Here is a 20,273-nt window from a genome sequence, read left to right as displayed (position 1 = left end):
CAGAAATGGACAATCCACTGATCATTGTGCACACATGTATGAGAAAGAGAAATGCAATTTTTAGTTAAACAGTGCGTCCAATATATTCATAAAAAATATACTCCCTCCATTCCAAAATATAAGAATATCTAGGATTCAAATTCTGTACCTCAATATAAGCAATTTTGTGTTGATTTCCACGAATTATATCATTTCAATGATTCCACTACCAATCAAATGCTTGAAAAAAATAATCTAAGCTATTCAAAATTCAAAAATTGCCTAAACCCTTAATACTTGCTAAACAATATATTTTATAACAGAGAGAACAAACATCTCGGTTTGAATAGAATAGATAAACGATTTAATTATATTATTTTTAGTTATGGTAGTCCTCTTACATGGGTAACAAATATTTATCTTTACTAGATATGTTTATGGTGTCACATTTTTTTAATTAAAAAAAATCAAATCTCATACTATAAATTCCATTTCACATTCTGAATTTATATATTTATAATATAATTTTAAAATCTTAAAAATGCAAGTTTTCAGTGCTCATTGTATATGAGAACGAGGGAAAAAAAATGGTTGATTATCTATTTGATTCCAAAAAAAAATGTTAGTTTAATTTGATATATGAGTAAGAAATTAAAATGATATATCTAGGAGAGAGGACAATATAGAAATCCTTATATTTCAGGCATCCCAACATAGTCATAGCGTGTCGAAGGAAGAAAAAAAAGGAAAAAATAAGTATGCCTTGGCATATTAGCAATTAAAATTATACGAAAATTAGTGCGCCTTGAATGTATTTCTGTTGCCTTATTAGCAATTAATATTATAATTTATGAGTAAAATTTCATACTTATGTCCTTAGCGATCCAAAAGTAAATGCTATAACATAAACTACGATGATAAACCGCAAAACTGCCTCGAAAATCAAGTTTTAAAGTTTAAAAATTATAAATTTTGGCTTATACTTTTCCCCCGTGATGCCCCGTGACGTGGTGGTCGCCGATATGTGGGGTCCAAATGTCAGGGACTAGGCCCCCCTCAATCCCCCCTCTCGTCGGCGTGATGACGGCGTCGGCTCCTCGCGAGTTCTTTCTCCCGCCCTCCCGCCGCCCGCTGCCCGCGCGGGTCGCCGATCTCCATATCGCGAACAAAGCAAAGCAGGAAATGAGATATACTAGTAAAAGGTGAAGTACTCGAGTATCTTCCCCTTCCTTCTCCTTGGCGTAAGAGAGAGAGAGAGAGAGATCTCCCGTCTCGTCGTCTCCTCCGCTTCCCTCGCGCCGAGACGAGTCGTCCATCTGGCGAGCAGAGCAGGGGAGGGGGAGGGGGAGGGGATCCTGGTGAGCATCCACATCCTCTTTCTGGTTCATCTCTCAGCTCCCACCCGGAGGAGTACTTTTGGTCTGGAATTTGCTTGCGCTCGTTAACCCTAGCCTTCTCTTCTAGTTCTAGATCTGGAAAAGCGAGCCTTAACCTTAATACAAGTAGTAACAGTTTGTTTGTTCCCGCAAAAGTTTGGGGGTTCAACTGAACCCCCATGTCCCAAGTTGGATCCGCCACTGATGTTTTGTGATTTTGGGTGGCCATTTTGGGGACTTGGGGTGCAATGTTGCCCACCCTGGTACAATCTGCTTTTTTTTTTTTTAATTCAACCTGCAAAGTTATGCAAATTTATGGTGTCAATTGAAATGGATGGCTAATACCTAGTCCAATGTGAATGAAGCTATAGTAAAAATACCTGGCTCAATGCGCAATTAACTCCTTTTCATTCATGCAAATGTCAGAGGGGATCCACCCATGGTTCTTCCCCAGCTAAACGCAGGATTGATGGAGGCTGATGGCTCTGCGAGCTTCATACGCAAGCTGCAGCTCAGCGTTTCTGATGGCCTTCCTCATGCGGCGCCTGTTCCAGAACTGAGTACACAAGAGCATGAATTGGTGGGTAATTCATTCTGACTGCTTCACGTCTGTTCCTTCCATTATTAGTGGGAATTGCTGCTATGCTTCTTTTATGTGTATGATCGTGTAGATATGCACTATATTGGTGTTGCACATGTTACAGGTTAAAAGTGTCTTCGAAGTGCTCCAAGGCTTTGACACGGTCTTGCTCTACTGGGACAAGACTGCGCCGGGATACTGTGAGAAAGCAGGGATCTATGTTTCGCACCTGTCACAGACGAGCCTCAGAGCTGTGCTCAAGCCTTTTCTGTTTGCTGCAACATGCTTGAAGCAGGTGGAGCTCTTTGTTGGGAGGGTAAGATCGTGCGGTCATGGAACTCCGACGCTGAGTGCATTTGCTAGTTCGGTCGATTCTTGGCTAATGGTGAGGTTGCAATTCAGACTGTGCATAGATTTTTCGGGGATGATGTTTGTTTTGTCCGAAATTACATTGTTGTTATGTTAATATCAGAGGCTCCGCAAAGCAGCTCTGAAGGAGGAAGAGCAGTTGTTTCTTTCAGTTGAAAGGACTATAACTCTGCTGGGATTGACTGATTCTATGTCAAGGTCATGGTCTATTCTACTATAACATTACTTTTCTTCATCAGAGTGACCATTACTTTAGTCAAGGACCTCTTACTGTTGTACGAAATGGATAACTAGGTTAGCTTTTAGTAGTGATGTTGTATGTTACTATAGGTGATTCTAGAGATATCAGCAACTCTATGTAATGTGTGATGGCAAAAAAAGTTGCATAGAGATATGAGACTATAGAGACATGATAGTATAGTCTTTTTTTTTCCTTTTTACCATTTTAGGTAGTTTTCTAAAAGCCGGAGAGGACTGTACAACTGACAACCTGTGTTTTCAGTTTCATGCTTCTTTATCACTTGACAGACTGTGGTTTTCACTCACCCCATAATATAAAATCTTATGCAGTTTATGTTCTGGAGCAGAACATTTGTATCAAGTTGTGCAAGGAGCTGTGCCTGATGCCTTTTGGAATTCTGGCGCACAGATGGCATCTAGTGAAGTGGCGGTTCATGCTGTAAACCATCTTTTTAAGAAGTTAAATGAAGTCTGTCTTGTGGAAGATGGCGAGGTTGCCACAAAAAAACCAGTTGTCCAAATACTTGGTCTTATTTGTTTATTAACAGAATGCTCAACTCTCTTACATTTGAAATCTCTATAAATTCCAGGGTGAACCTTATCATATGCTGCTTGTGATATTCGCTGGAACCTTGTTACCATATCTTCAGTGTCTTGATTCCTGGCTCTATGATGGTATTCTTGATGACCCTAATGAAGAGGTATTGAAGGAAGACATTTTTTGAGCTACATTTGAAATTATTAACTGATATTCTTAAATTTAAAGATTTCTCTACACGTTAGTTGTGAAATACTGTAAGGATGGCCTGTATCCTTTGCTCGACCTGAGCTACATTGGTGCAAACATAAATCATGATGATATCATTATGTTATAAACACAAATATTTTTTTATTTGTTGGATTGGCATTTGGCAGAGATCTTAATCCTATTCGATTTGTCTCCTGAAAGTCACCTATAAGTATATGCAATTATGATCCTGACCTGTATATCTTCTATGAGCATACTATAATCCTTTCTAGTATAAGGTTATTACTCTTGAGTGTGAAATGTTTCTTTGTGTTGGGCTCATTTTTTAAGTTTGGTGAGTCTTATAAACCCTTCCGTTTTATTAATGCCTGCTGAAGAGTTGCGTGTGATCATGTAGTTTAACATCACCTTGATGCCTAATGTAATCCTGTTAGGGATGCCTAAGTCCTTTAATTTTAATTTTATTGAGCAACTATCATGAAATGTGTTACTTAAATTTGCATTTTTAAAACTTCCCTGTTGTGGTTTGGGAACCTGTTTTCTGTAGATGTTCTTTTACGCGAACAAAGCAGTTACAATAGATCAACCGGCATTCTGGGAAATGAGTTATATGCTCAGAGTACGAGGACCACGAACCGATAGCTCATCAACATTAGCTGACAATGAATCTATCAGGAAAAAGGAATTAATCAACCAGGAAGCAACTGCTGCAGCAGCTCTCTTGAAATCTAGCAATCAAGGTTGCGCGGATATATTATGCCCAGTGTTCTTGAAAGATATTGCAAGAGCCATTTTATCTGCTGGGAAATCATTTCAGCTTGTTCAGCATGTTCAAGAGACACATCGGATTCAAACTCGTGAAGTCATACATGAGTTTAATATTGATCAGCATGGCAATTACATTAGTCAACAGAAGTTTCGGCCTGATACCTCAAGTATAAGAATTCAAGATAAGCGTGAAGATATTATTGAAGAATCTACAGGCCAGTTTGGAAATAATGCTTGCAAAATGGGTTTCTTAACTTTGTCTGAGAGTTTCTTGGTATGCCTATCTGGTCTGTTGGAAAATGGTGACCATGTTGATGATTACTTAAGAAAGTTGTGTGCTGATAATGCTCCAGTTAACAAAACAATTGTGCACAGTAAGAGTAATGTACAAGAAACAGAAGAGGTATGTGGAGAAAACAGCTCTGAGAAGACTTGGTTAAAGCTCCTAAGAGATGCTACATCAGGAAGGGACTATGATGGCATGGAGAAAACTTTAGCAAAAAATGCTGTTATGAGGGATCCAACATTTGTCCCTGGAGATCATCAAGATGTATCTTCCACTGAAGTAGAAAGCTATTTCAACCTATCTTGCTATGAAAACCCAGGCATCACTGCTTGTCAAGAAATGCTAGAGAGGAACAAAAACTCCTGGAGCGACTTAAATATCTCTAAAAGTTTCCATCTTCCTCCACTGAATGATGAGAACATACGGAAGTCTATATTTGGTGATAGAGACTCTTCAGGGACCATCCCTGGTGATACCCTATCTACAACATATTTCCCCAGACTAGACGGAACTGATTACAAGTTTGGTTTTCAGTTTGATGATTCAGAATATATCCGCCAAGAGGATGACAGGAGAACCTTGGAGGCTCTCTATACATTCCCGACTCTTCTGCCATGTGTAAATGTGAGACTGATTCTGAAGTATAGTTTCTTGTTCATGTTTTCTTATTAGTTGTTAACCCTTTCTCCCTTCAGGAAAATGTCCCGCTGTCAGAGATCTTACCTTTGCAGAAAGATAGCACACTTGCCTCAAGAGCTTTGAAGTTTATTCAGAGCATGAGTTTGAGAGATCCTCTTCAACCAGTTGGTATCATCCAAGAATGCCTTTCTAAATGTATAAAGAGACAGGTCTGCTCAAACATTATACTAGCATTTAGTTATTTACGTTATATATCTTGTTAGTCATCCGTATAACAGGTTTTTGCATTTTCCCCCTCAACAGGTTGATCACATTGGCAAGCAAATCTTGTCAAAGCTAATGGGTGACTGGAGATTAATGGACGAACTCTTTGTTTTACGTGCTATTTATTTGCTAGGGTCAGGTATTATGCTATCAACCTATCATTGAGCTGTTCTTAACCTCTCGTAATATTTTCCCTGAAAAAAATCTTTTTACTATGTCTAGGTTAAATTCATGTTTCATCAAAGAAAAACATTATTTTCAAACCAAATAAAGAAATAAATACAATTCTATTGACCAACTTGAGCCTTCAGGTGACATGCTGCAGCAGTTTCTGGTAACAATTTTTGACAAGCTCGACAAAGGAAATCCCTGGGATGATGATTTTGAGTTGAATACTTTGCTACAGGTGATTCACTATGCTAATCTAGTGCGACAAAATTGATGCCACATAAGGATCTTAATAGCTTTATCAATTCTTGGCTGCAGGAATCCATAAGAAACTCAGCTGACAAAATGCTGCTGACTGCGCCAGATTCTTTGGTCGTCTCGTTAGCAAAGCATGATACGCGCAACGATGAAGAAACTACATCAATTTCTAGGAAAGGTCGCGCACAAGGTTTTGGCATTGAGGCACTTGATGTGCTTAATTTTACATATAAGGTATGCACAAAACAGCACCAATATTCTGCGTTCTTTACCATGTGTTCATGTTATGGTGTTGGGTGGCAGGTGTCTTGGCCTCTTGATCTGATTGTCAATACGGAGGCACTGAAGAAGTATAACCAGGTACTTACTTTCTAGACTAATTATTTAACAGTGCCATGTATTTGATGGCTTTTGGCCTTTTGCTGTTTTGCTCGATCAGGTCATGGCATTCTTACTAAAGGTCAAGCGTGCAAAGTTTATTTTGGACGAAACTCGAAAGTGGATGTGGAAGGTACTTATCCATCCTATAACCCTGCCACCATCTTATGGAATCTATTTATTTATTTATTTTGCATGTTGTCGTCTGATAAATCTGGAAACAGTATAAACTCATAGTGTTTGATAGTTGGGTACTTGGATTTGCTCTAACTTCTCAATATGATAGTTTCATTCTGATGTATCAAACCTTTCCCCATTGGCAGGGCGGAGGCAGCACTATGCATAATTTTAAGCAACATTTAATAGTTGAGCAGAAGCTCCTTCATTTTGTTGATGCATTTCATCAATATGTCATGGATCGGGTGAGTTGGGTATTTTCGATCCATTCCTTTGTACATCTCTCTACTGTACTCATGACACAGTTTTAAGTAGGTATACCATAGTGCGTGGACTGAGCTTTGTGATGGCATGGCATCCGCCACTACACTGGATGAAGTCATGGAAGTTCATGAAGCATACCTCTCTTCTATTCAGCGACAATGCTTTGTGGCCTCTGATAAGTTGGTGAGTAACTTGTCGTTCTTATTACAATCATCAAAGCTTAATTCCAAAAACTTTATTCTAGCTAAGAGTGTTCATTGCGGCAATGAACATTGCCTGTGTGCAGTGGGCCCTCATAGCCAGTCGAGTTAAGACCATTCTTGGATTGGCACTTGACTTCCACAACATAGAACAGACTCTTGGTACTGGTGGAACTGCTCCAGCCGTCAAGGCAAGATGCGAGATGGAAGTGGATCGCATCGAGAAGCAATTTGACGAGTGCGTTGTATTTCTCCTGCGGGTATGCTTCCATCTACTACCAGCAAAACTCAATGATCTCCTATGTTGTATGAACTTGGTATTTTCAGTAGATTCATGACAATCTCAATATCCTTTTTCAGATCCTATCTTTCAAGCTCAATGTTGGTCACTTCCCCCATCTGGCGGATCTCGTTACGAGAATCAATTACAACCACTATTACATGTCTGACAGCGGAAGCTTCTCTGCCATCCCTGGATCTCGGCCACGGTAGCAGTCTTGCAGTGCTCATAGGAATATAGGATCTTAGGTGTTGCTCTCCATTTTGTGGGGAATGTATATATTCTGGATTTGTAAAGTGTGGTCAATGCTGATGCAGCCAGGAAGGCATCACCATATCCCAGGATGCAAATGCATTCTTACAGAATGTTTAGGGATTTGTAGGTTGTAAGTTTTGTGCCAGTATGGTTTTCTGTAAGCTGTAAATTTTTGCGCCAGTATGTTGTTGTTTTTTTTTAAAAAAATACTTATCCCACGTTCGCTTTCAATGATGGCTTCAATACAAGTCGTTTGTCATCGCGTTCAATTGAGGCTTTGTTGAAATTGTCACCTGAGCTGCCATCCTGCGACCACACGCGATATAATTTACTGTACTTATTACAGGTACAGTAGCATAAGCCAAAATTAGTGAACCTTTTCTCTTTTTTTTTTCCTAGTCCATAAGAGCAAGTTTAATAGTTGAGCTCACTGCTTACTATAAGTGAATGTTAGAGCTAACTTGTATAATAGATTAGCTATAGGTTAATTTTATTTTTTCCATTCTCTTTCTTTCTCACTCTATGAATTTAATGCATATTTCTTGTGGCTTGTGTGAAGCTGGCTCTTGTATAAGAGCCAACACTACCCACTTTTTTTTCTCTCTTCCACATAAGCATATAGCTTGCTTATAGCCTATTATTATCCTTGCTCTAACTCATTTAATCCTATAGCTACTAGATCCTCTTTTAGAAAAGAAAATATATGAAAGAATGCTTATTTAATGATGCAAATAATTGAGCATCGGCGTGAAAAAGTAAATTTCAGTGTTGTATCTAGTAAGTACGCTTTAAACTGCACAAGATATCTCTTGGCGCAAGTAATCAGCAGTTGCAGAGTCGCATTTTTTGACTTGTTTCTAGAAAACAAGGTCATGGTCTGGAGTTTCTTGACTACTGCGTCACCAGTAACTGGAAGTAGAGAGTAGTAACAGGTGTGTGCGCGTCAAAGCGTCGTGGTTCTCGTAATTCAATGGTCATCTGGTTGCTCAGATAACCTGTAAGTTTCCACCAATTTTCAGTCTATTGTATGGCAGATCATTTGTACATGCTTTTTTTTTATGTAATAGCGATAATTCGATGTACCAGTGCGTTATAATAGGGTATAAGAAAAGATGGTTTAATAATTTTAGGGGTTCAATTTTCGTTATAATAGGGTATAAGAAAAGATGGGTTAATAATTTTAGGGTTAAATTTTCTACGGGCAAAGGTTGCTGTAGTGGTTCTATGGGCCGGTTATTTCTTTGGAGGCAATATTTTTTTTGCATCCCATTGCTATATCGCGAGATCCCGTTTGGACGCTATGATAGCAAATATGTATCGAATTCTGATACCTCATTGGTACCGGCTGATCTGGTACCAATTGATACCTATGGGCATCACTTCTAGTACTAGTTGACACCCATTTGTACTAGGTTGAGGCCCTTTCTCTCTCCCTTGATCTCCAATCTGTTCCATGTCTCTAACTACGGTAAAGTGTTCCTCAGTGGCACGGAACCGTTATCTGGCAAGACCCCCTTCCTTCCAACACCCCCTCCCCCACCCCCTCTTGTGACACAGTAAGGCGACACAAGCCTCTACTCCCGACAACATGCTCCCTAGTGACGCGGGGATTAGTGGGGCCTTTCTCCAGCGAGCCTTTCATGCTGCACACCGTGGCGGCCACCATTGCCGTCTTCCCCTCGCTGTTCACCGCCGTGCCGGTCGTGGTGACGGTGGAGGAGGTAAGGTCACTGCTGCTCAGAATTTTTGGGGCACTAAGAATCGGCTGAGCCTTGACGGTAGGGAGGAGGGCGTGGTTTTGCTCCAACTCTACTGGGAGCGACTCGGATGCTACGATGGTAGAAGCTAAGGCCGAGGGTGCGGTTGCTGCAGAAGGGGAGGCGGATGGCAAGGTGTTTTTTTTTGCTATCATGCCCATCACCCTTCACTTCGAAGACTGTCTGTTGCTCTTGGTGCCCACCATCCTCCTTTGCAAGACGAGCTCGCACAATCTCATGTCTTGGGTATACTAGGAAGGGGATCTGATCCCTCGAGTTCTACGTCGAACTCTATTTTATCATAAGTTCATCATAGAAGTTACTTTATGACGAATTTTGCATCTTGCATGACAATTGTGTGTTGTCGTAGATGTGCCCATCTCCACTAGTGAGTTAGGATCCTGATAGTTAGCAGTTTTGGTAGCTAGATTTACTTTGGTTACACAACATCAAGATGTGTGTCCTAGAACAAACAAAGCCCATAAATATTTGGGCAAGCGAAGGAGTAATCCGCATCCCACCTATTATTATATTATATTATTAATATAGTCTTAAAGGAGTATCAGGTTAGAAATTCCCACGTTAATCGGAGAAAAAGAAAAAGATTTTTATAGTTAGATATTGGTGAGTCCGGATTATAATACTGTATAGATTGATTGGTATAATTGTATTACAAAATACAATTTTATTTATATATATATATATATATATATATAGGGAGATACTATACTAGTATAGCTAAAACACACCCACACCCCCTCCCCCACCCCCCAACACCCTCCACCCTCCCTCCCTCCCGCACGTCTGCCTATCTATTTTTTTTACCCCCACTATCCTCTCTCTTTTCAATTTTCCGTTTTTTATGGATCTCGAGATCGACAATGCATGGAGGAGAGCAGTATCCACGCCGCCGCCTCCTCCATAGCAGTTCTACGCCTTCGTCGTCTCTTCCACCGTGCAGCCCCTTGTCCCAATCCTCCACGGCGGCCTGCGGTCCGGGATTGGAGTGTTGACATCCAGTTTGCAGCGGCGGCGAGGAGGAGAGGCGACGGTCATGGCGCTCGGTGGAGCAGTTGAATGGTGCATGTTTGTTCGATCGCTTGGCTTTTTACTCACTCTAATCTAATCTTGATACTATCGTTGAATCGATCTGAATCCACCCGTCTGCACGTACACATACGTGCCCTCGATCGAGTGTTAGATTGTGCAATTAGTTGGTGTTTTATTTTGCTACATGATCTGTCTGCTCGATTGATCTCTATAGGCTATAGCTTCTGCCTTTTTTTGGAGGAAGCACAGCTGCTGTGTTTGGTCAACTAATTGTAGCTTATTTGCCGGCGCCAGATATGTGTTGATTGCTTGTGTTCCTTCGTGAGTTTGTATAATGTACATGCATGTCCCATTGATCCATCGTGGATCAATTTGTTCCTGTTTGGCTAGTTTCATCTTCCTTGCTGCGCTTTAATTTGCACTGGGTTAAATTAAGCTATACACTTCAATTAACCCAAAGTTCAACCCAGTGATGTTTTAGCACCTGTGCAGTGATGTTTTAGCATTTGGAAACACCTTTTCCTATTTTTATTGTGTGACTGAGCTGAACATAATAATTTCACAAATTTGTTGAGTCAGGCCTGTTGAAAACATATAGTTGCTGGTTGTTTTGCTTCCAGTTCCATAATCATTTTGTTTCCGTTCATATCCTTGTGCATTTTTAATACATAGCATCTGCAATTATTGAGGAAATCAAATGCAATTTTCAATTTTGTTTCATTCTACCTGTAATTCTGGATCTGTTTTTGTTCAGATATTTAAGTGGGAAACAAACTTACTGTGAGAAATTATACTCCTTTCTTTTATGTGCTCCCTCTAGCTGTTGATGTGCCATTCAGACTAATCTTTCTGTTTGTGTTTTCATGCTCTGTGATTTCAATTTCCTAGCAACAACATGATGAATTAGGAGCGTACCTGATATTTCAGTTTTATAACTACACATTATTCTTGAGCAAAAGCATAACATGATTAGGAGGCTCTCTGAATTTTTTCCTCATCCGGAGATGCAGAAAGTGGTGTCCTCCTGTCAACTACGTTGGTGCATGTCAAGTCCAGGGAGGAGTAACGGCAAGGATGGCTTCACGGTGGTGACGACGATAATGAGGCAAAGCACAGATTCTGGGGAGACTTGGCACAGCAAGCCAAAGTTTGCGCATGTTTCAAACGTAATGTTGAGAAGCATCGATTTAATAGTAATTTAGTTACTAAGAGACAATATGTTGTTGAACTATCAGTGTAATAGTAACTTGGTTACTATGAGAAACTTTGTGGCAAGATCAATATGTTATGTTGAGAACCATCGGTGTAAGAGTAATTTATTTACTAAGAGAAATCTCGTGGCGATACCAATAAGTTAATTCTAAGTAATTTATTTACTAAGAGAAGGTATATGAACCAATTAGGAATACTACTATCGTAAGTAATTTATTTACTAAGTGAAGAGTTGAGAATGACCTGAGACTCTAAGAGTGATTCATTTACTGAGAGGAGGAACCAAATTAGACTCTGAGAGTGATTCATTTACTGAGAGGAGAAACCAAATTGAGAAGGGCCAAAAATAACCTCGGAGTAATCCATTTACTGAGGGAAGGAATCAATTTGGGAGCGTTGGAGTGTTAGTAACTCATTTTCTGAGTGACTGATAAACTTAGTAATCTTGTTACTGATGGGATAATCACGAAAAAAGTGCGGGAGGAAATAAAAAAAAAGAGGAAAGAAAAAAAGGTGCGGTCTAGTTCTGCGGGATTGATGGTGTGGAGAACTTGATAGTAACTCGTTTACTTATCGAACTAAAACTGCAGATAGTAACTGATTTACTTAACGAAAGAATTTTTTGTGTGGGCTAATGGGTGAGTGTTTGTGCGGGCTGCATGGGGTGGGTGGGGGTGGGGGTGGGGGTGTACGTGAGGGGAGCGTTTTAGTTATAGCACACCCTGGATGCGGTTTAGCTATATATATATATATATATATATATATATATATATATATATATATATATATATATATATAAAAGGTAAGAGCCATATAATAGTTCATAAAAAAAAAATTAAAATTTCAGAGTTATTACATATTTAATCTAACTTTACGTAAATTATTTAGCTTCGCGCAAAACTGCACGGGACAAAGCTAATTAGACAAGCAATTCCAAACCGCGTGAAAGCCGTAAGGAAAGATATCAAAAAGTTCAAAACTGCACTAACGAACGAACTCCCTCTCATCATCGAAAACACACACACATCCACATGACATTAATCGCAAACACCAGCGTACGTATTTAATGCACACAACCTGCACGCACGTAATTAAGCCATCGCCTATGGCGGAGACGGGGACGGCGGCGACGACGACGCCCTGCTCTTGCACTCCGGCGCCCGCCGCCGCTCCTCATCCGCCACCTGCGACCTCAGCTGCTCGTAGAACCGGCTGATGAACTCCTCCGCGAGGCCGTCGATCTCCTGCTCCCTCCACCACTGCGGCGACCGCTCCGGCGGCGAGCGTCGACAGCCGCCGGCACCGACAGGCGGCGCCGGGGATATCATCGCCGCCTCCCGCAGCATCTCCCTCGCCTGCTTGGCTCCCACGCAGGGTGGCAGCAGCAGGCAGCGCCGCCGGCGCCGCCGCCCTTTCGCCGGAGCGAAGGCGACCGGGGTGGCGGAGCACGAGAACTCGTAGCTCCGGCCGAAGTAGTAGCCGTCGTCGTCGTCGGCGGCGGCGGCGGAACGCGACACGCAGCCGCAGCCGGAGCCCGCCGTGAGCACCCCTTCCCAGAGCTCCCTGCACTTGGCCACGACCACCACGACGGCGGCGAGCATGGCCTTCTTGGTCCACATGAAGATGATCAGGAGGTCGTCTCTCCCGCCGCCGCCGCTCGTCAGCTTCGCGATCGCTTGCTCCTGATCTCGTCGCTTCATGGACGGACTATTGTCTCTCTGTTTTTTTTATTCTTTTTCAAAATATGAACCATGTATTATTTTAGATTTGTGCAGGAGGATTAAGAAAAATACTCATACTCTAAGTCGTTTCGACTCTTTTTCCTAGTCAAATATTTTCGATATAAAACAAACATATAATCAAAATATATTAAACGTTTAATTTCGTGTTGCGGATATTACTATTTTTTTCATAAATTTGATCAAACTTGAATAAATTTGACTTAAAAAAAATCAAAACGACTTATAATACTCACTCCGTCCCTAGATATAAGGGGTTTTGGTTGGATGTGACGTATCTTAATACAAAAAATCTGAACACATCCAACTAAAACCCTTATATTTAGGGATAGAGGGAGTATGAAATAGTGTAACTTAATGAGAATTAACATTCATTTATCTGAATAGTGCAAAAAATTGGAAGAAAAAAAGTTGAGAAGGTTAAAGCGACTTACAACTGAAATCGGAAGAAAGAAATAACTCAAAACAAGAAGTGACGATAGAAATTAATGTGGCGGATGAATGAATGAACATGTGGAGATGCATGGCATGGCAGCTCGATCTGGTGGTATTTGTAGGGTTTTGGAGAAGGACGAAAGCTTAGAGTGGAAGGACGAGAGTGTCGTTGGAAATGTTCAGGAACATGGACATGACATCGTACTGATAATGATTAAGTGTTAATTGTACTGTTAATAATTCCCGGGAAGGAGGGGGGAAACTACTTGGAGAGAAGCCTAATGTACTGACGTACGTCTTCATTGAATTTCGTCTAAATATTCTATTTGTGAGTGAGAAATTCAAGCTGTTTGATCCTGTTTCACATTATCTGGCCGGAACACGTACAGTCCAGAAAATCCAGGTGAATTTACGAATGTTTAGCAGCAACCAATTTTTCTTTTGTTCAGATATCTGTAACTTTTCTGTTTGGGATAACTGTTTGCTTAAACTGTCATCGATATTCAATAATCAGCGCCTTTCCCTTGGAAAAGAATGACACATATACGTCTCAAGTGAATTCAACTGCAGAGAATTCTTGTTTTATTATCTCTTTAATTTTCTGCACTGTTTAAACTCCTAGTGAAGTACGGGAGACCTCCAGCCAGACACACACACTTCATCAAGTCAGTGATGTGTAACACAAATTAATTAAGATGACTTAGCGCTAAACTGCTAATATATGCATTTTCCTATCAGTAAATGTCTCTACCACCACGTATACAGATCCTTTTCACCTTCAAACAAAATAAAAAAAAGGAACGTCACCATCAAGCTGAACAATGTCGGCAACAGTTTTTGTAGTAGCACACAATAACTGCAGTGCATTCACAGTGTTCATTGATTGGTTGACTATATATTATTAAAATAAGTGCTATGGAAATTTACTGGGAATTTCCTGCACACTCGACTGATCTGCTTGTGTATGGGCAACATGTATATATCAGTGCGCTGCTTTTTAATTATACCCGTTTAAATTAACACGCAAGCTAGAACACATTCACATGACTTGGGTAGCGTAATTTCGTTTTGTTTGACAGTGCTGTCAGCACGGTAAATTGCAGCCGCTCTTCGTTCCTCCAGGCAACGACGTTGTACGTAGATCCGCAAGTGGTAGATTAATTTCTTATTAACACTACACGTTAAGCATCCAATCATCCATGAGTGTATTGTGTTTTGTTTATTCTCTAAATATTTTTTTTTCACTTTTAAAGTCAACAAGTGGTTCATTCTCCAATTAAAATGTCTCCGAAGTCCAAACCGACATAAGCGTTTTGTCTCTTTTAAGTCTGAACATTACTGAGGGTGTGTTTAGTTCACGTCAAAATTGAAAGTTTGGTTGAAATTAGAACGATGCGATGGAAAAGTTAGAAGTTTATGAGAAAATTTTTTATGTGATGAACAAGTTAAAATTTGAAGAAAATGTTGGGAACTAAACCAGGCCTAAAGCTCTGAGCTAGGAAACCAGGATTGAGGAGGAAAGAAAGCTAGGAGGCGTTGGTCGTTTGGCAGACCTTTTTACTATGCGGAAGTGGCATTAATTAGGCTTGAAGACATGTGGACGCTTGCATTTGCTTGCCTTCATTTTACCTATTTGGAACGCAGAAAACAAATTCGGCTATGTTTAGTTGGATCCAAAGTTTAGATTTTAGTTGAAATTAGAGATGATGTGACTGAAAAGTTACGTGTGTATAATAAGTTGATATGATGGAAAAGTACTGAAGTTTAGATCCAAACATTGGATCCAAACATAGCCTTTGTAGTTTGTAAAAGTATTGAATTGATCACTGAAATTTCTGCATTTTGGAATGCTATTTCGTCCATAAAGATATAGGGTATGGTTACTTGGTCATAAAGGTATAAAAAAGGTATACACGGGAGAATAATGTGATGCACGCGGCGCACGAGATCGGAGCGAAAATTCGTGGAGATCAACCCTAAATTGCGTAGACAAAAACAGTACCAAATCCTAATCAGCAAAAAAGAAAAATCATCTAAACATTATTGCTAGTACTAGCTATAGTACTCTTCCATTTCACAGTTAACCCACCAAGCTTAAGCTACCTTTGCCTGATTGCCTCCACAAGTGGACAACGTCGATCTCGTGACCATAACGCACATGGCAAAGCCGTTGCAAATCGCAGACGAAAGAAATCGAATATACAAACAGCTTAGCTAACTTCACCGTATAGATGCGAGGGTGGTGTTACATGTGTAGCGGCTATTTATGTGTCTATCATGTTATCGAAGAAAATAGGAATAAGTTCATCTGAGGTCCCTTAACAACGGTCAGCGAATCCGATTTTCATTCTTCAACCCAAAAACCAGTAATAATGGGTCCCTCAACTGTTAAAATCGGTATAAAATAAGTTTGAAAACAGTTTGGACGGCGGTTTCAGCAGACACGCTGCCCACGTGGCTAAGCTGGAGACGAAGGTGGCGGTGCACGCAAAAATGAACTGATTATGAACTGAATTTATACATCAGCACATGAATTGATTTATATCAGATTTGTATTGCTATTCATTTGTTGTTACTCGCAAAAATGTTACAAGAGTTTGACATATACTGTTAAAGTCAAACTACTCTAAATTTGACTAATTTTGTAGAAAAAGTTAGAAATATTTTTAACCCAAGATTAATATATTATGAAAAATTATTCAATTATAGATTTAATGAAACTATGCCGGTGTTGTAAATATTACTATTGTTTTCTATAAAGTTAGTCAAACTTAAAGTAATTTAACTTTGATTAAAGTCAAAACGTCTTATAACTTGAAACGGAGGGAGTAGTAACATTGTGATATATGCGGCCATGAGCCCAATCCTCGCCATTCTTCACCATCGTCCTTGCGAACTTCTTTGCCCACGACACCGGGTGCCGCACGTTGGCGTGCACCAGCCTCGCCGTCGCCAAGAACGACAGTAGCGCGGCGTCCGACGTGAACAGCACTCGGCGTGGAGCACGTTCTTGTAGAACTGTTTGTCGAGTGCGTGCAGGGTGACCACGTCCTGGGCCACCGTTGGGTCGTTGCCACCGGCGGGGCTTGCCTGGAGAAAGGAGAAGAGAGAGGAGAGAGGAGAGAGATGAAGAGAAGGGAGATGGGGAGAGAGGAGGAAGAAAGGATGGGATGAGAATGACATTTGGGGGCCACGTATGCCCCATCATTTCTTAATTATTTTTTCGTAACTGACACGTAGATCCACGGTTTTTCTTATTTCCCAAATCAAACTACGACGTAAGCGCCACGTCAATGTCACGTCAGATGAAGATCAAGTCAAATTAGCCATGCAGGCGTTACGTTAGCTGAAACCGCCGTCCAAACCGCCTTTGGTCTTATTTTGCACTGGTTTTGACAGTTAAGGAATCCGTTGTATCTGGTTTTTCGGTTGTAGGATGAAAATCACTTTTTGTTGAACAGGGACCTCATATGAACTTATTTTAAGAAAATATGATTTCACTGTCCAACATTGTTGGCCTGTGGGCCGAGTTCAAAGAGGAGATGCAAGGTCCAGCTCCTCGAACATCGTGTCCCCTCGGCAAATCTCCTCCGATGCCGCGGCGGTGAACTGCACCAACCGGAATGCCCGCCCCGTCCTCCTCCTGCATATGAAAATCTACATCTCTATTCCCTCTGTCCTAAAAAAAATTTATTATAAGAATAAATTTAGACACATATGTGTTTAGATTCATCTTTATAATCTAGTTTTAAATTTTATGGAAGGAGTATATAGTATTGATGCCTATCCTCATAGACCATGCCCCTTGCCCCTCGCACCAAACTAAGGTGGTGTTTGAATGTCCTGAATATGAAGATGAAGATAAAAATTAAGTGTTTCACGTAAAATGAGGTTGTAATAACGTGCGATTAATTGAGTTTTAATTATTATAAACTTGAAAAATATATTAATATGATATTTTAGAACAACTTTTATATAGAAAGTTTTCGCACGAAACGCACCGTTGAGCAGTTTAAAAAGCATGCCACGAGTATCCAAAATTTAATCCAACTTTTGTTGGATTAATTGCTGTCCTCGTTTGGTCGTATTACATCTGAATCTAAGCATTTGATGTTATGCAAATATAGGCCAATGGCTGCATTGCAACATGTAGCAGATTCAAACAAAATTGAACTTATAAAGTATATGCTAAATAATTATAAATATTAGGGGATGTTTGATTGATGCCTAACCTTACCATAACTAAGTTTAGGTTAGTTGTGATATGGTGGTATAAGTGTGGCTTATAAATAGTTTGCCACAAGTGTGACATGCTTAGCTCTAAATTTGAGAGCATGACATATGGGTCCCAAAGTTAAGAAAGTGTGGCATAACGCAATTGCGACAGCGAACCAAACAGATGCCTAAAAAACTATGGCATGACTAAAGTGTAGTGTGGTAAAGTGTGACAACCAAACAAACAACCCCTAGTACTATCAATTTGGCACATGGTGTCAAGTCCACTTGGTGCATGTTCATCAAGGCTTCCCTTGATGCCTTGTCTCTTAAGAACCTTCTAAGCGGTTAACACAAATTCAAATCGAAGTAAGAATCTGACACAAATTGAATTCGAAATTTGCTCTCACAACGAGAGAGAAACAAAAGAATTGGCGAATACAGCAGGAACGCCGTGGATGAAAGACAATAATAATACTACTCCTAACAACTACTTCGGTAATCCACAATAGGGTGAAATCGTCGTCTCGGTCGGACTCGGGAGTTGCTCAGTCAGTGTCCGACACCGTGGGCCCGTGGGCCGAGCCCGAAGAGGAGGTGCAGGGTCCAGCAGTGGAGGCCTAGCTGCTGGAACGTGGCGTCGCCCCGGCGAATCTCCTCCGACGCCGCGCCGGCGAACCGCACCAGCCGGAACGCCCGCCTCCCGCCGCCGGCCGCCGAGACCGAGTGGCGGTGGCAGTATCGGAAGAGCCCCTCCACCGGCCGTGCCGCGCCGAAGTCCTTCTGCACCACCTGCTCGTCCGGGAACCTGACGCGCACGCTGCACGCCTCCTCCCCCTCCGCCGCCTCGCCATAGTCCGACGCCGCGTCGCCGTCTTCCTCCTCCACCACGTTGCTGTTGCCGAGAACGGCCCTGAGATACCCAGCGTCTTGAAAGAAGCTCTCCGTGCGTGCAGGGACCGGCATTGGCGGGAGGACAACGGGCACCGGCGCCGGTGGCGGTGGCGTGGCCGTGAGATACCCGTGGTCGTCGTCGTCGTCGCCGTAGAGCCTCTCGGTGCGGGTCGGGATGGGCGGGCGGATGGCGGGCTCGTCGGCAGCGGCGAAGTAGAGGGCGAGGGCGTCGTCGAGGCTGCCGCGGCATGAGGTGAGGTGGTTAGCGGCGTGTTAAACAACATGCATGTATTAATGTATATCTTGCCTAACTAATCTAGCTGAGATTTAGATTGTTAGTTTAGATAAGATGTATATCCTTTAGATCAAATCTCGGCTAGATTAGAGGCTATATAATCCTGTAATCTCAACGCCGATTGGTGCACCAATATAACACGCAGCCGTCGCACCGAAACAAAGGGCGACGTTCAACCCATCTCACTTTCGCTGTTTTACATGGTATCAGAGCGAGAGAAAACCAATTCAATCTAGATGGCCAGCTCCTCCTCTACCGCAGTTTCCAATCCGCTGTTCGGGGTTCAAGTCTCCGAGAAATTGAGCAAGCAGAATCATGCGCTCTGGAGAGCGCAGGTTCTCACAGTGATTCGTGGCGCACGCCTAGAGGGTCACATCACCGGCGAAACGGCAGTACCTGCCGAACAACTCAGCAAGACGGTGGAAGGAAAGGAGGTCAAATTCTCCAATCCAGCGCATGACGAATGGATTGCCGCGGATCAGCAGATCCTCGGGTTCCTGTTTTCCTCCATGACGAGGGAAACGCTGGTGCAAGTCGCTACTGCCGCAACGACGGGCGAAGCCTGGAAGACGATCCAGCAGATGTTCACAGCAAAAACGCATGCTCAAACCATGAACGTGCGGCTGGCCCTCATCACCATGAAGAAGGGTAATCTTTCAGTTTCTGATTATGTTGGTAAAATGAAATCGTTTGCAGATGAGATAGCAACAGCAGGCAAGTCCATGGATAGCGATGAACTGATCGCATATATCCTCAATGGACTGGATGAAGACTTTGATCCAGTCGTCTCTGCGCTGGTGGCCAAAACTGAATCGGTCACAGTAGCAGAGGCTGTCTCGCAGCTCCTGAGCTTCGAGAGCAGATTGGCGCTTCGTCACACAAGGCTCCGCGAATGCAGCCAGCAGAAACCGTGGGGGCTTCTCCTCGCGTGGTGGCGCAGGAAGAGGCTGGAACACCAACAGCAACCGCGGCCGCGGCTCCGGCCGTGGGCGTGGCTCAAGTCAACAGCGCGGCAACAACGGCCGCCCCTATGCCAGGTGTGCTACAAAGGTGGCCACGTTGCTGCAGATTGCTGGCATCGCTTTGACGAAGACTACGTCCCAGATGACAAACTCGTCGCCGCAGCTACATACAGCCATGGCGCTGACTCGAACTGGTATGTTGATACGGATGCTACCGATCACATCACTAGTCAACTGGAGAAACTCAACACACGGGAGGTGTACAAGGGACATGATCAGATTCACACCGCTAACGGTGCAGGTATGAAAATCAAGCACATTAGTCATGCTATAGTTCATACCCCAACTCGTCCTTTACATCTTAATAATGTTCTTGATGTGCCACAAGCCACTAAAAATATTATATCAGCAACTAAACTTACCTCTGATAACTCTTTTTTTGTGGAAATTCACTCTAAGTATTTTTTGATTAAGGATCGAACCAC

General features: G+C 42.0%; 2 protein-coding genes and 1 non-coding gene across 5 annotated transcripts; 2 read left to right on the top strand and 1 right to left on the bottom strand.

Moving 5' to 3' along the window:
- The first annotated feature begins 1,022 nt into the window (after window positions 1–1,022).
- Window positions 1,023–7,460, top strand: LOC127763180 (uncharacterized). Of its 3 annotated transcripts, none has more exons than XM_052287809.1 (17): window positions 1,023–1,181; window positions 1,782–1,935; window positions 2,060–2,320; window positions 2,408–2,502; window positions 2,875–3,037; window positions 3,135–3,245; window positions 3,840–4,970; window positions 5,042–5,194; window positions 5,289–5,388; window positions 5,561–5,655; window positions 5,736–5,909; window positions 5,979–6,035; window positions 6,115–6,186; window positions 6,377–6,475; window positions 6,546–6,677; window positions 6,781–6,954; window positions 7,055–7,460. In XM_052287809.1, the coding sequence occupies exons 1-17, from the start codon at window positions 1,060–1,062 to the stop codon at window positions 7,184–7,186; spliced, it is 3,225 nt and encodes a 1,074-aa protein (XP_052143769.1). In that variant the 5' UTR covers window positions 1,023–1,059; the 3' UTR covers window positions 7,187–7,460. The 3 variants fall into 3 exon arrangements, with proteins under 3 accessions (XP_052143769.1, XP_052143770.1, XP_052143771.1); XM_052287810.1 differs by having other exon boundaries at window positions 1,082–1,337; XM_052287811.1 differs by lacking the exon at window positions 1,023–1,181 and having other exon boundaries at window positions 1,794–1,935; window positions 2,060–2,135; window positions 2,231–2,320.
- Window positions 7,461–12,107: 4,647 nt separating this feature from the next.
- Window positions 12,108–13,498, bottom strand: LOC127764314 (uncharacterized). The gene is made up of 2 exons (XM_052289175.1): window positions 13,422–13,498; window positions 12,108–12,980 (listed from the first exon to the last, which is right to left on the bottom strand). Exon 2 carries the CDS (start codon window positions 12,946–12,948, stop codon window positions 12,352–12,354), a length of 597 nt encoding a protein of 198 aa, XP_052145135.1. The 5' UTR covers window positions 12,949–12,980; window positions 13,422–13,498; the 3' UTR covers window positions 12,108–12,351.
- A 6,047-nt stretch (window positions 13,499–19,545) lies between these two features.
- Window positions 19,546–19,684, top strand: LOC127764838 (small nucleolar RNA Z247). The gene has a single exon (XR_008015981.1). It is a non-coding gene; the product is annotated as a small nucleolar RNA Z247 (small nucleolar RNA).
- The last annotated feature ends 589 nt before the right edge of the window (window positions 19,685–20,273 follow it).

Source organism: Oryza glaberrima, chromosome 2, assembly GCF_000147395.1.
Source record: "Oryza glaberrima chromosome 2, OglaRS2, whole genome shotgun sequence".
Taxonomy (NCBI): domain Eukaryota; kingdom Viridiplantae; phylum Streptophyta; class Magnoliopsida; order Poales; family Poaceae; genus Oryza; species Oryza glaberrima.
This window is presented reverse-complemented; position numbering and strand designations above follow the sequence as displayed.

What these genes read in the sequence shown, in the direction of transcription:
- LOC127763180 (XM_052287809.1), top strand. Translation starts at nt 1,060, where the DNA reads ATGACGGCGTCGGCTCCTCGCGAGTTCTTTCTCCCGCCCTCCCGCCGC. An exon ending in CTAAATGTATAAAGAGACAG is followed by an intron (nt 5,195 to 5,288) that starts GTCTGCTCAAAC and finishes CCCCCTCAACAG; the next exon opens with GTTGATCACATTGGCAAGCA. An exon ending in AGTTGAATACTTTGCTACAG is followed by an intron (nt 5,656 to 5,735) that starts GTGATTCACTAT and finishes TCTTGGCTGCAG; the next exon opens with GAATCCATAAGAAACTCAGC.
- LOC127764314 (XM_052289175.1), bottom strand. Translation starts at nt 12,948, where the DNA reads ATGAAGCGACGAGATCAGGAGCAAGCGATCGCGAAGCTGACGAGCGGC.